General features: G+C 42.8%; 2 protein-coding genes across 9 annotated transcripts in view; one reads left to right on the top strand and one right to left on the bottom strand.

Annotated features, from left to right (window-relative positions):
• Positions 1 to 13,238, bottom strand: part of lingo1a (leucine rich repeat and Ig domain containing 1a) — a 174,731-nt gene that overhangs the window by 143,519 nt on the left and 17,974 nt on the right. For all 7 annotated transcript variants that reach the window (XM_061284260.1, XM_061284259.1, XM_061284258.1 and 4 more), the window contains 2 exons: positions 11,766 to 11,930; positions 4,661 to 4,781 (listed from right to left, as the gene is read on the bottom strand). The gene's annotated coding sequence lies outside the window, so the exon portion shown is untranslated. The remainder of the gene's footprint in view (positions 1 to 4,660; positions 4,782 to 11,765; positions 11,931 to 13,238) is intronic.
• cspg4 (chondroitin sulfate proteoglycan 4) overlaps positions 1 to 13,238 on the top strand; it is a 39,762-nt gene that overhangs the window by 11,950 nt on the left and 14,574 nt on the right. For both annotated transcript variants that reach the window (XM_061284257.1, XM_061284255.1), the window contains exon 2: positions 13,049 to 13,212. In XM_061284257.1, coding sequence (XP_061140241.1) covers positions 13,049 to 13,212 — 164 coding nt within the window. The remainder of the gene's footprint in view (positions 1 to 13,048; positions 13,213 to 13,238) is intronic.

The following is a 13,238-nucleotide window of genomic DNA, read 5'->3' as shown; positions in this document are numbered from 1 at the left end:
ATTGCAGTCCTACAATTATAAAAATAACCTCTGAGGTCACACAAAATCTTGAAATACACAACAAAAAGTGACGTGAAAGTATGCGGTCACTCGAAATGTTCCATAGCGTTGTTATTCCAGTCTGATCCCATTACGACAGCGACCTTAGTTTTCTCTCGCACTTGACAAACTCTCCAAACATTAAAAAAGTCAAACTAATACTAAAATAAATGCGTGGCTTAATACAAACTGGCAAACACGATTTGAGAATATTCCGTCTCTATCGAATTCCCTCCAGTCGCGTTACACCCAAACCAGGACCGGTGTCTGGTTGTCATCATCATGTCAGTTAGAACTTCTCAATACCATAAAACAAAATAAAAGAACAAATGCGAGTTTGTTGTACGTACGGCTGCCAGAAATCCCGGATATCTCCTTTATGTATACGATGCTGACATTCACAGTTCTCCGCTCCCTCATTTTTACCTTTAAAGGTTATTTGCATGACACATAAAGAACATGTGTGTCATTTATCACTCAAAGCGCGACACAGATTAGTGATCATCATCTGCGCACGAGTGACCTTCTTGCCAGGTTTATTTAATTACCGCAAATAAAAACATCACAGCAACACCCCCCCCCCCCCCCCCCCGTGTTCATTTCCGCGGCTTTCGCAAGCGGACATATGCGGCTTTTCCATAAATGATGACAGAAGTCTTGAGAAAAAAAAAAAAATTAATATTAACCAAGTGTTTCTTCACCCAGACTGAATAATAATTGATGGCAATTCTCGGTGTTGAAACTCAGCCAAGCTAGACTTGATCTGATGAATGATCCAAAAAAAAAAAGCAGGTGTGCACCAGGAGGTCACAAGAAGAGCAAAGAAAACCTTTCGTAATCCTGCTAAATCCCAGCCCGGCCCAAATTCTAACCTCAAATGGGGATTATCACCTTGGCTTCATGACTAAGATCAAGGGTGTGTGTGGGGTTTTTTTTTTTGCCAAGATTAAAGCGTCTTCTCTGTTTGAGTGAAGTGCAAGGTGCCGCGGTGTATTTGAACATTCTTTATATACAAGCGTTGAATTCTTATGAACGAGCAGAGAAAGTTGGAAGAAGTCGATCGTTTTAACTCAAGCTGTGGGGGAATCAATTTTATAACCACTCACTGGACACTGAGGTTTTAAATGAGGTAATTAGGATTCTAGAAACATTCGACCATACCTTGGCTTATTTCTTTGGTACCTTTCTGAGTATCGGAACAGCCTTCAATGTGATACAATGTAGCCGACGTTAACAACAAAGCACACGCTAACGTTAGCTTACTTTGTCACCGTAACTTAGTTTTCGACTATGCGGTGTTACGTTACGAGTCACTTGGCGTAAAATTTATCGTACCCCGTCCTAATTTGGTGTTGTTTTTATTCCTTTATTTCTAAAGTATTTCTTCAAACAATAGTTTTCTTCAGAACCAAAATGAAACTTTAGCGAGCTAGCGGGAGCAGAACAAATCAAAACAACCAAACTGTTTTTCTCACTACTTAAGGAGGTGAACAAAAGGCGAATATCGTAAAAATCTTGATCATGAGATGTGTGACACAAGCAGTGAAACATGGCAAAAAGGACAAGGGTGAAGAAAAGAAAGTTTACTATTATTAGTGGATGTCCAGAAGCAACATCATGACGTGCTTTTATGTCACCACCAAATACATATATCTTATTTGGAAATATGGAAATACCACACTTAAAATAATACATACATATTTCCAAATTTCTATTTGCAAATGTTATAAATGACGTATATGATAAACGAGTGGATTCCGAGAGACGGCGGCACGTTCACTGTTGCGAATATGATCTGAGAATCAAAATATCTAGGAATAAAAAAGTGACCTGTTGTCTCATTCATCTTTTGTTGTCAAGCTTAAATGTTTTGTCCAGCAAAAATGAAGCAATTGACTCGCCTGTTCCAATATTTTTGAAGGGGAGCGTTAAGGCGGTACATGATGCATTTGATGAGTTTGTGGCTTTGGGAGCAAGCAAACTTATTTTTGGTCTTTATAGAAAACAAACTTTGTCCTCAGGGGAGTATGTTTTCACTTATTTGTTGAGAACAAGTTTGCAGTGATTGTTCCCATTGGCTTGTCTGAAGTGAGCATTGACTTTCTTGCCGGGCTTTGTTTGGTTCTTAAGTATAGGCGACCGCAACTCTGCCTGAGTGGATCTCGCACCTCCAGCGCTGAATGAAATGGACATTTTTTTACTTTGCCTTTGGCCAGCGTTCAGTGGCCTGCCCCTATCAATGAGCTCTCATTATGCTCCTGCGACGCTTGAATTCAACAAGGTCTTGTAAAATAAAAAAGCGGAGCCACTTTGTGACAAGACAAACACAGCAACAGCCTATCTAAAAATAGCCCACATTCATTTCTGTATGTAAATGCGCATGCCATTATGCACACGCCATCTGTGCGTGCGGTGCGGCGTGTCTTGCTTGTACCATCTAATGACTCACGCTCGTGTGACACTTCCATCAGTACACTTTAATTGCGTTGCGGCAAGATAAAGGGCTTTGTCTCGATGATGATGGATGAAAGGCTCCGGATCGGCAGACGCGTCCTGACAGCCGACGTTTGATGGGAACGTCCGTGATGGTTTCTTTAGCACGGCGACTGAATCTTTCAGTACGTTGGTATTTTATCGCCAGAAGGCTTTCAAGCGTATTAGTCACTGGTAGAACTATCGAGTCCAGCTTGCGTCAATTTTAATAATCATGAGACTCTGGTTGGATGTGCTGCTGAAGCATGAGTGTTAAAATAGCAGTTTGTTATACTAATTTCCATTCATAACAGTTTTGATCATAAGTTAGTGATATGCGACCAAACTTCTGAAATGCTTTGTTTAAACATTTAAAATAAGTTTCATTTCTTTGATTTCACTTGTGAGTTTTAAAGTTAAACTGGGAGCGACATAAACACCTTGACGCTAGCATGCTAATGTAAACATTAGGGACCGATGCTGTCTCTTATTTTTATGTTTACTTTAAGTTTAAGATTTTGGATATTAAGGTTTTGGAAGATGATTGACAACATTTTTGGCAACACCCAGCAAAACGGACGAGAGACAAGGAGCCAATAACAACACAACGCGTTCCATTGTGATGCTAGCAAGCTAACCGGCTAAGCCTAGCGACGCATCCTTAGAAACTACGTTTATAATGCTAATCGATTGCTTTTTGCTTTTGTCTTTCGGACATGGCAGATATCAACTATACAGGGATTCTGCGCCATTTTCCACCTGCTTATATTTGAATCCCATCCATCCTCCCGCTCACACATAATTAAGAAATGGCCTAATAAGAGCATATTCCCCAACAAAGAAATATAGAAATATCAGCAGTCACTCAGAGGCAATGGGGTGCGGCGTTACTTATAATTACTTTGTTGTCGGAACAACAGTCCGTGGATTTCTTATCATCTAAATGCAAATTGGATGTAAAAAGAATTTCGTGTGCTAAAAAACAGCGGCAGCTCTCACTCATTCCGAGGTAGGCTGCCGCTTGTTTTTCTTTTTCACGCCCACGAGTCTGCTGCCGCAGAGTTGCCGAGGGTATTTTATCAAGTTTTTGTTTGTTAGCTCGGAGGCATCTTGGAGTTTCAAGTAAGCAATAAAAAGGCAGGAACCCGTGGCGCTGATGCCGCCGCCGCCAATTCAGACTCATGACCCTTGTCACAAGAAGCGCTTGGCCACAAAACAAAGAGGACAGTCCGCATCAGGAATTCAATCGATTTTCAAATAGAAGACTAGTTTCAGACAGCAAACTTTTTTCTTCCCTCTCGTATACAATCCAAATCCATACAAAATAATCATTTCGGTAGAGAGGGTCGATGGTTGAGCAACTTGAATGATTTGACCAATGCACAAAGCTAACAAGCATAACATTGACCGGACTATTGAGGCCAAAGAAGCCTTCCAATAATTGGCTGGCGTCAGGCCGAAACCTCCAGTTTGGTAAATTTCATATCTATTTTTTTTTTTTATGAATCAATACGATTGGCCAGCCCAGGCATGGGCATAAGCTTTACAAATTACTGAGTAGTTTTTTTGACGATGCAATGTAATTGGCGACATGAAAAGTGCTGATTTGGGGATTTAGAATTCCACCTGACAACAGCCATTAGAATCTTTCGATTTCTGTAGTTATCACAGGGGGTCCTCGGTTTACGACGTTGATCCGTTCCTACGCAGCGAAATTAAACGAATTTTGGTGCAAGTCGGAACAGTAATAAAATGAAACAGTACAGTCATAAAAAAAGATAAAAACAATTCCTTACCTTTATTCTTGTGGTTGGCTTGCAAGGGGTGTTGCAAGAGAGAGATGACGCAACAGTCCAAAATGGCGTATATCATGTGAGCGGGTAATGGCGTCTTCCTCGGTCCAGAGCATCTCGCGGGGTATTCTTTCGCTGCGCGCGGGAACTAGTTTGTACGACGCTTACGACGCAAAACCGCTTTCAATATATGAGGCTTTAAATATATGAGATGAAATACAAAAAAAATATATAAATTAAAAAATATATATATACGAGACGTGTGTTATAACTTGAGGACGTTGTAAACTGAGGACCCCCTTTTTAATGAATAATATTGGCAGAAATCACAAGTGACAAAAATCTCAAATACTCACTCATTCAAATCCGGAAATCTTGATCATTGTGCTTTTGGCAACTTTGCTTTTTGTGCTGGCTCTGCACTTCATGCATTTTGCCTTTTTCCTTGTTTTCAATATGCAGAGCAGGGACGAACTCCTGGAAAAGAGAATTTGGTGAAATTTCAAAGGGTGCACTGTCGTGATCTTAACTTTTATAACAGGCCTTGTTCTGGATAATGTGTCTGAATTGAAGGGATTCTGAATTCCCTTTATCTCTGACACAAATGTTTCCCATCTGTGATAAGATTCGCGCTCAACAGTGAGCTTTTCACGACTGAAATAATAGCTTTGGCCGGAGAGGTGGGCGCAGCAGCCAAAGGCGTGCGTACTTCCCCACCCAGTTCTCCAGCTATTTTAGTCCGAGCGCGACTGCGGCAAAGCCGAGTCCCGAGTACAATTAAATGGAGAGCTTCCGCACTATTAGGCAAAAGTCTTTCCAGTGATAAAAATAAAACGATATTCTCGATTTTGTCTTTTTTGGGGGGGGAGGTCAAGAGATCGGTTTAACTTTTCACAATCAAAAGGTGCTACCTCCGATTTCTTCCCCCGGCAACATCCGGACTGAGCACATCTGCCCCGACTTTGCCACCACATGTTTAAACCATTATCCAGACCAGAGAAAGCGATGTTCAAGTTGAAAAGGGTGTTCCGCGATGAAACCTCGTAATCCGCGAGTAGGGATGGAAGCGTCCCGCAATGCGGACGGCACCGTTAGCTGGAAAAAATGAGTGACGACGTGTTGCTTTTGGAAAATGCTCGTGTGGATGAGTGTGCAAGAAACCAACCTATCATTACCATTGGAACCGAAATAGACCCCATTCCTGCCCGCTCCACCGATGATTCGTTTTGGATTTTCCAATCAAGTTTGCTCATAGGAAGTCATGAAAATAGAATCGGTGCAGGAAAAGTATCGGAACACTTTTACGTGTTGGGTCAGCTGTGATTAAGAGTTGATTCTAGGTGGAGCTGGGAGTTGGATTTTGGAGGATCCACTCGATCATTACAAATCTACTTTGACATACTTTCAAAGTATTTGAGCTGTTTTAGTTCTGATGTACTCAGAGTAAGACTGGAGTGGAAAATAGAGTTAACAAAAAATGTCTGAATAAGACGCCATATTGCTCTTTTACGGTCTATTCGGCTAAATGCAAGCAGACCATTTGTAATAAATTATGATAACATTTTTATCTGGATCCTTTCCGTAATTTAACTGGTTCTTGCTCTACCAGACTGCAGAAAGCATTAAGGTAACTGGTTGTGTAATTTTTTTGCAGAATCAATGCTGAAAACAGAAAAAAAGTATGGACACAGTTTGGTTTTCCATAAAGGAAAACCAAACATGTCCACTACATTTTTTCCACTGTGTTGTAATTCATATGTGGTTTATTGCAGTACTGTATGTGAGCGAGCACTCAGTTCAGGGATGGTTTCCCAATTGAGACTTCTGGGTGGGGCAGGGTGGGCCCCCTCAACGGTAGCGCGGTGGCGGGCGGGCTGACTCAGCCAGCAGGCCGAGGAGAAACTATCAATTGCTATAAAAGTCGAAACGGCTGCACGACTTGTGCGTACGTTAATAAGTGCAAGAGTGAGTGTGAGTGTTTATGTCTGCAGCTCGTGCCACTGGATTTGGGCGTGGAGGTCGGAATTGGTTGGAGAGCCAGCATCTGGATAATGCATTTTTCTGACCCTACACTCAGAGGGGAAGGGGGGGGGGGGGGTTCGTCTGGACTGGAATGGATCAATCAGTCCAGTCAGGAAGTCTGCTGGTGTGTGCCTTCAGCTGGTTCCCATTATGGAGAGCTAATGTGACGCTCTGATCTTGAGCACATACTGGCTTTGCTAGCCCTGTTTAAAGTCAGATATGTGTGATTTTTTTTTATCACAGCAGCTTCTGTATTGGCACACTGGAAGGCAGCCAGAGGCTCGTTTACAGAAAAGTCTCACTGTCACGTTAGCTTATGGAAACTTTGGAGGTATGACGCTGGAAGTTTGTCCTGCTTGCAAAACTATACTGTGTCCCAATTTGGGGTTTGCATTTGAAGGATGATTCATCATAACCCAAATGTGGCTTTTTTCCCCCTCTGTTTTTCTTAGCGGTCATCTTTTGAAGACGCTTTGCACGTCACTGGATTTAAAAATTACTGTGTGTTAGATTAAGGAATAAAAACCTAAAGTGCTGCCGCAGAATTGTGACCCAATCTTTAACAAACGTAACCATTCAACAAAGAATTGAGTCCAAGTTAATTTTTCATCTCTAAATTTTTGGGTAGATACTGTTGAGCCAGCCATGTTGTGTCGTACTTGACCCCACAAAGGCCAAACGACAGCACACAAGCGCCTATTGACATGAAGACTTCCCTTTGATTCATCTATTTGTGCTGCTTAAATTGCCCAGCTCTACTTTAAAACCTCCTAATTATAGTGGAAGAAACAACAGGTCATGTTTGTAGCATTTTCGGAAGCCTTTGGTTAGTATCTGGAACTAAAAACATGGCAACCGAGTTGTCACGGTAATAACACATAACGCCAGCTCGTTCAATTGGGATATTTTGCTCGAAACGTGTGACTCACAAACCTGCATACGTGGATGGAAAGAGTGAAGGTACTGCAATCTAATTTCAACTTTGGAATTTGAGAGCTCAGCCTAACCTCCCGCTAACCGTAACACTAATCCCTTCGCCGTTATTACTCATGCTAATGCTAACGCCCTTATCCAAAAGCCTGACCCGAACATGAAACGCAAGCAAACAGCAAGATGCAGATACCAGACACAGCTGGAAGTCAATAAGGTGGAGATGGGAACATATTTCATGGCACAAGAAGCAAACAAAACCAAAAACTCACAGGTGGAACTCATTCCAGAATGAACAAAAAAAAACAATAGTCCAACTGACAGCGACCATTTTTCTTGCCATTATGGAATCCGAGTGAGATCTACAAGAGAAGAACATTCTGAACCATTGTAGCCCGTTTAGTTGAACGTATGGTAGAAAAATATATCAAGAGGACTTGAGCGTTGAATGAAGCACCGTTTTGGCACAGGGTCTCAAAATATTTTAAACAACAACAAAGACTGAGGAATTCCTGATGGGAGATTCTGTAAATTGGCCATTGGAGAGTCGAGAATTTATGAGATGTGTCTGGGAAAAACCTGGAGTTCCTTCAACAAGCGAGTCCAACCGAAACCCGATCTTTAGCGTTCCTTCGCACGCTGTACATTGCAGGCACGTTTCCAGTTTTTTAAATCCCTGAGCTGAAATTCACATTGAAGAATTCGTAGCAGTGACAAGCAAATTAGCAACAACTCTTTTTCGCCACTGATAAGTCAACGTCACGATGGTAATTAGTAGCAGAGTGAAAGATGTCCACACTCCTAATAACACAATAAATTGACTTTTGCTGAAAAGATGTTGATACAAAAGAATCTCAGCACAATTTTGGCAGCTTATCTGAAATTCCTTAATTGGATTGTCAGTCGAAATAAGGAAATGTAAAAACTGTTCCACAAAACAAATTAGTACAAATGAACTAATAATGCAACTTGCAGGTTCAGATAATTATTTCAGTATACAACTTCTAACGACAGGTAGAAAGCAGCCTCGGTTAACTTTGAACATGCAGCCTCAGACATCATCAAAAAGTCATGATGCAAAACTGTTAGCTTAGCGGTAGCTCAGTGTCAAATAAAAAGATATTGGACGAATGAGTTTCAAAAAAGTAAGATCAGAAAAACATTAGGATTTATGTCGCTGCTTAACGGTAGATCAGTGTCAAATAAAAAATATTTGATGAATAAACAACGTTTAAAAAAAAAAAAAAAGTTAGATCAGGAAAAACATTAGCATTCATGTTGCTACCTAGCGCTACTCAGCTACAATAAACATGCTAACCCAGGCGACGCTAAAGCTACGTTTGAGAAAACAGGACATGTTGCTAATTAATTACCTGCCCAATATCACAGACAATCTTATTGTTAATATATTTTATGACAATTAGCATTCTAGTCGAATTTGATGCGATTGGTGTGGAAAGACCTTCGCCAACAACTGCTATAGCTAAAGTAAAACCGCCTCCGTGCGCCGAGTACTCCTTATGCAACGGTTCAATGGAAGAAGCTTGATTATTTGAATGAGCCCCACCCAAGTGGGTTCTCCGCCGTTTTGGCTGCACACACAGGCCCACTTTTGTGACCCGCTTCATCATAAAGTGCAGCAGTCCTGCGACTAGCCACAATGCTTCTGTTCACACTTGTTTGTTTTACAATGTTGTTACGGCACAGTGAGATCATCTGCGTTTTTATTTTAGCGCCGCGCGGGACGAGCCAACACGCTGCGAGTCGGTCCGAGTGCCTTATTTGGACTTTTGAGAAAGTCCCATTGTGTGGACTTGTGTTCCAGCACAGTATTGCTTTGTTGTGAACGTGGAACCTGAGTGGAAATATTTTCACTGACTGTGTGACGAAGTCAAGTTGAGCAAATGTGACGGTTTTTTTCCAGGTGAACGGCAATCGAAATACTAGCAGTTGGCACGAGAATGTAGTTTTGGCCTCCTAGCTCCGAGTCTTCTAAGAGAAGCACAAAGCCAAACAAGAGGGATTCTTTCACCATGTTGTTTGCACACTTTCTCTTTCACATTTTCTGACACTCTCCATTCAAGCGGTCGTAATTTTTGATTCGGGCCGCCGTGCACTCCTTGTCACTTTGAGTTTTGAAAAAGCAGAAAGCCAAGGAATTTTAACTGTAGCTCCCCTGCCGTGTCGCCCTGAGCCGGTTCTTTTCAGACGGGACCCCCTCCGTCCTCGCGGCGGTGGATCGGGGATGTGTCCTGAGCGATGCCGAGTCGGCTTTCAGGCAGCTGTGAGAAACGGCTCCTCCAAGCCCGTAAAAGCGCGTCCCCGGCGACTTGTGAAAAGTTGGCGGCGGCGAGAAGGGGGTCCATATTCAGTAGTGCTGTCAAGCAATGCAGAGTTGTGGCCTTCCTCTCCACTGTGGAGTGACTCAAACTTTCCAACACTCTTGAGAGCGCAAACAAGATTTGAAAAGCGGATCCCCCTCCAATTCAAAAACTGTATCAAAACTTTATCTTTAGGAAATAAATCATTTTGAACAACTCGGGAATCATACGGCATTTCGGACTGTGTTTCGGTCGAAGCTAAACCAATCTGGATTCTGCAAATCCTCCCTTTTACAGACGACTCGGGGTATTTATTTCACGGTCTTTCCGAAGATCGATCGCAACGCGCCGCAGTCCACAAACCATCGAGGGGAAAGTAAACGATAGACCCTCATAAGAGCTTGCAAATCATGTTAACGATTCCGTATCGGGCTCCTCGGGAGCTCAAGCGGCGCATGTACATTCTTCTTAATAACAGGCTCTCCCTCGTGTAATTACCCAGAAGCCCTTGTGCCCTCGCGCCACAGCCGCAGGAAACAAATGAGAAACATAAGTACTATTTATAGGCTTAAGCGCGAGGCGGGGTGGGGGGGCGGTTTGTTTGGATCTCGGGCGTTGTTGCTATGGCAAATTTGTGCTGGAGGAACAAACGCCCACTGTGCTTGCCGCTGATTAAGATATTTAGGAAAATCTACATTCATGTTTCAAAGGACTATAAAAAAACACAAGGTTGTGTCTAAAGACTGAAGGCACTGGCCGCCAGACATTTTGTTTTCACCTGCTGGCCCATCGACTCTTACCCACCAAAAACGTCATTATCAAACTGAACCGACAGATAAGCTAAAGTCCGAATAGAGCAGAGTAAATCCCGTCCAAGTCCGCTAAATGTCTTGCGACTTATGCGGTCCCTCAGTTGATCTTCCTTTTCCGGTCATGTGTTGGGAGACCCAAAAGAGAACGGAAAGACCAGAAGGAGGTGGCGAAGGAAAACAACAAGAGTTGTTCATGAGGTTATACGTGAAAGCAGAGGAAGACTGTTTCGTGATCTTATCACCCGGCACGACGCCGTCAGCTCAAAACCTCGTAGTCCGAGGTGCTTGTCAACAGCAGGATGTGATGCGGTGAAACAAAACGAGCTTTTCTGTTTCCTTTCATAATGTAGATAAGATTCATCGGGTGCAGGGGTGGCATGAAAATCACTTACAGAAAGCCTGAGAGTCAAACAAAGCGGTTCGTTTAAACAGATAGCATTTGGAAAATGGGTTCCTCCTTAATGCGGCGGATTTTTTTACCCGTCTCAACGGGAGGGGGGGGGGGGGGGGGGGACTAATGAATTCCAGGTACGGAAAGTGGCGCAAACGCAGCAAAATGTCTTCCTCAAGACTCGAGCGAGATGAATTTTAAGCAGAAAATCCTCGGGCGCAATTGTCTTGGCATCGCTTCCCTCCTCCGGCGTTTTATCCTTGCGCTCGGCGAACAATCCAACAAAAGCTCAGCTGCGAGAAGCGCCGAGCTCATCGAGCTTTTCTTTGTTAATGCTATTGCTAGAAGAAAAGACCATTTCCCGTCTAAGTTGCGGTCTCGGCCCGGAGGCTCTGGCGCAATTCGTTTGTCTGGAGTACCTTCGTTCCGCCTTCACGGGATGAATGTCTCGGATTCACACTTATTGTTAAAATACTTCTATAAACTCAACTTTCACTTATTAGCGGTTGACCATGTGCAAATCTTTTGGGGGTTCATTTCTACAAACTAGCCGCATAAACAGTGTGTAACAAGCTAGTTAGCTTTTATAGCTATTTTTTAGCTAGCTTTTAATTTCTACAAACTAGCCACATAAACTATGTATGACAAGCCATTATAGCTTTTTTTTTAGCTAGCTTTTAATTTCTACAAACTAGCCGCGTAAACAATGTATGACAAGCTAGTTAGCTATTACAGCTATTTTTTTAGCTATCTGCTAGTAGTCATTTAGTAGCAAATTTCAAAACTAAAACAAAAGTGACATGGCAAGAAGCAAAAGAAGTCAACACGACAGAAGTCTAATCACCAGCAATTATCTAAGATGGGTTTCATTTTGTGTTTACGCAACATGTGGTGCTGTTTAAAACAGTTGCCTGGGATATTTATTTTAAGGAGGCAACAACATTCATTTTGCTCGAACTCGTTTCTGTATGATGGAGAGACTCACCGCTGGTCTTGTGTCGGCTCAACGCAGCCTTGGAAGCACAAACAGATGCCTCTCGGTCCAATCTCCCAAGCATGGGCGTGACCATGAAGGCTTTTGCTTCCGTCCTTGCTGACGACAAACACATTGTCCTGGTTGGTGTTTACTCTGCCCATCAGTGAGAGTTCGCTCGAAGGATGAAAAAGGACAAACGCAACCATCAGTTTGATTGCAGTTGAAAAAAGTTACAAGAACTAACAACTGAAGATTTTTGCAGTATTTCTGGACTTGCTGCTCTTCAACAGGTTCATTAGCCACTTTCAAGCTGCCTTCCCAGCAAGTTGGAGTAGTTCTACTTTGTAATCTAACATTGATTTTTTTGGGGGAGTGTGGGTGGCTTCAAAGCCGGAGTGGAGAGAGAACATGAGGAGGAAAAGCTTGAGCAGATAGTTGAACCCAAAACCTTTCGACTGCGAAGCATGCCACGATGAAAATTGTGCCGCTTAGAGAAACAAATATCACTTTCAAACCGTAGCAAAACAACCTTGTATCTATGCTAACAAATCATATACAGGCATGAAAATACTCAAGTACAGTAACAATTACTTCCCAAAACTGGTAACAAGTAAATATTACATCTCGCACTGACGTCATCAATTATTTTCTCCCACTTTAGCCTCTTTATCGAATGTGACCATTTAACATCTTCTGCATTATCACCTAACCACGACGGAGTGTTTAATTCCGCTATGTTGAGAATGCACCCCATGGCAGCATGCCCACCAATCTGTTGATGTGAAGGAGAATAGTCTCATGGGAAAGTCCTTAGCATCCAGAACTCATTGCTATTTCCTACGAGCTTCTGTATCGGGAGCCATCACGTAACTTTTGGAAAGCCCCCCCCCCCCCCCCCCCCCTCCGTAAAAGTTATGGGGAAACGCAGATTGCGGAAATGGTTGTCTTTGGCATTGCTCCAGCGTCATCTTGGCTGCTCAAGAGGAAATAATTGACTTCCTTCATGGGTTTCTGCATTTGCCGAGGCCCCTGGGAGCGCCGTCGAATGCTGAATTTGCATCCCGTTGGAAAGATAAAGGATGGAGAGTGTGTCCTCACAAGGGGTTATGACTCGTAAAGTCCTTAAATGCTGAAGTACCTTGTCTGTAGAAGGATGTGAGACAGTACGCTGCAATGTCGAACGAAAATTAAAACACTGCACTTGTGGTCTCATTTCAATGAAGTGGCAAGTTTTGATTGCCTGCTCCCTTCCATTTTTGTAACTTTTTATGAACCGATTTTCTTCTTCGCAGAATCCTACTTTGGGGACAGCTTCTGCAGCATCCAAACCTTCCAAGATGTCTCCAGGTTCCACGTGACGCTACAGTTGAAGACGAGTCGGAGAAGTGGGCTGCTGCTCCTGGCTGCTGGAATGGAGGATTATCTGTTCATTGAGCTGCTAAATGGCAAAATACAGGTGAGCAGATGACTTGGAGGAGATGG

The sequence above is a fragment of the Syngnathus typhle genome, linkage group LG7, assembly GCF_033458585.1.
Source record: "Syngnathus typhle isolate RoL2023-S1 ecotype Sweden linkage group LG7, RoL_Styp_1.0, whole genome shotgun sequence".
Lineage (NCBI taxonomy): Eukaryota > Metazoa > Chordata > Actinopteri > Syngnathiformes > Syngnathidae > Syngnathus > Syngnathus typhle.
The sequence above is the reverse complement of the archived record's forward strand: the minus strand, read 5'-3'. Positions and strand labels throughout refer to the sequence as shown.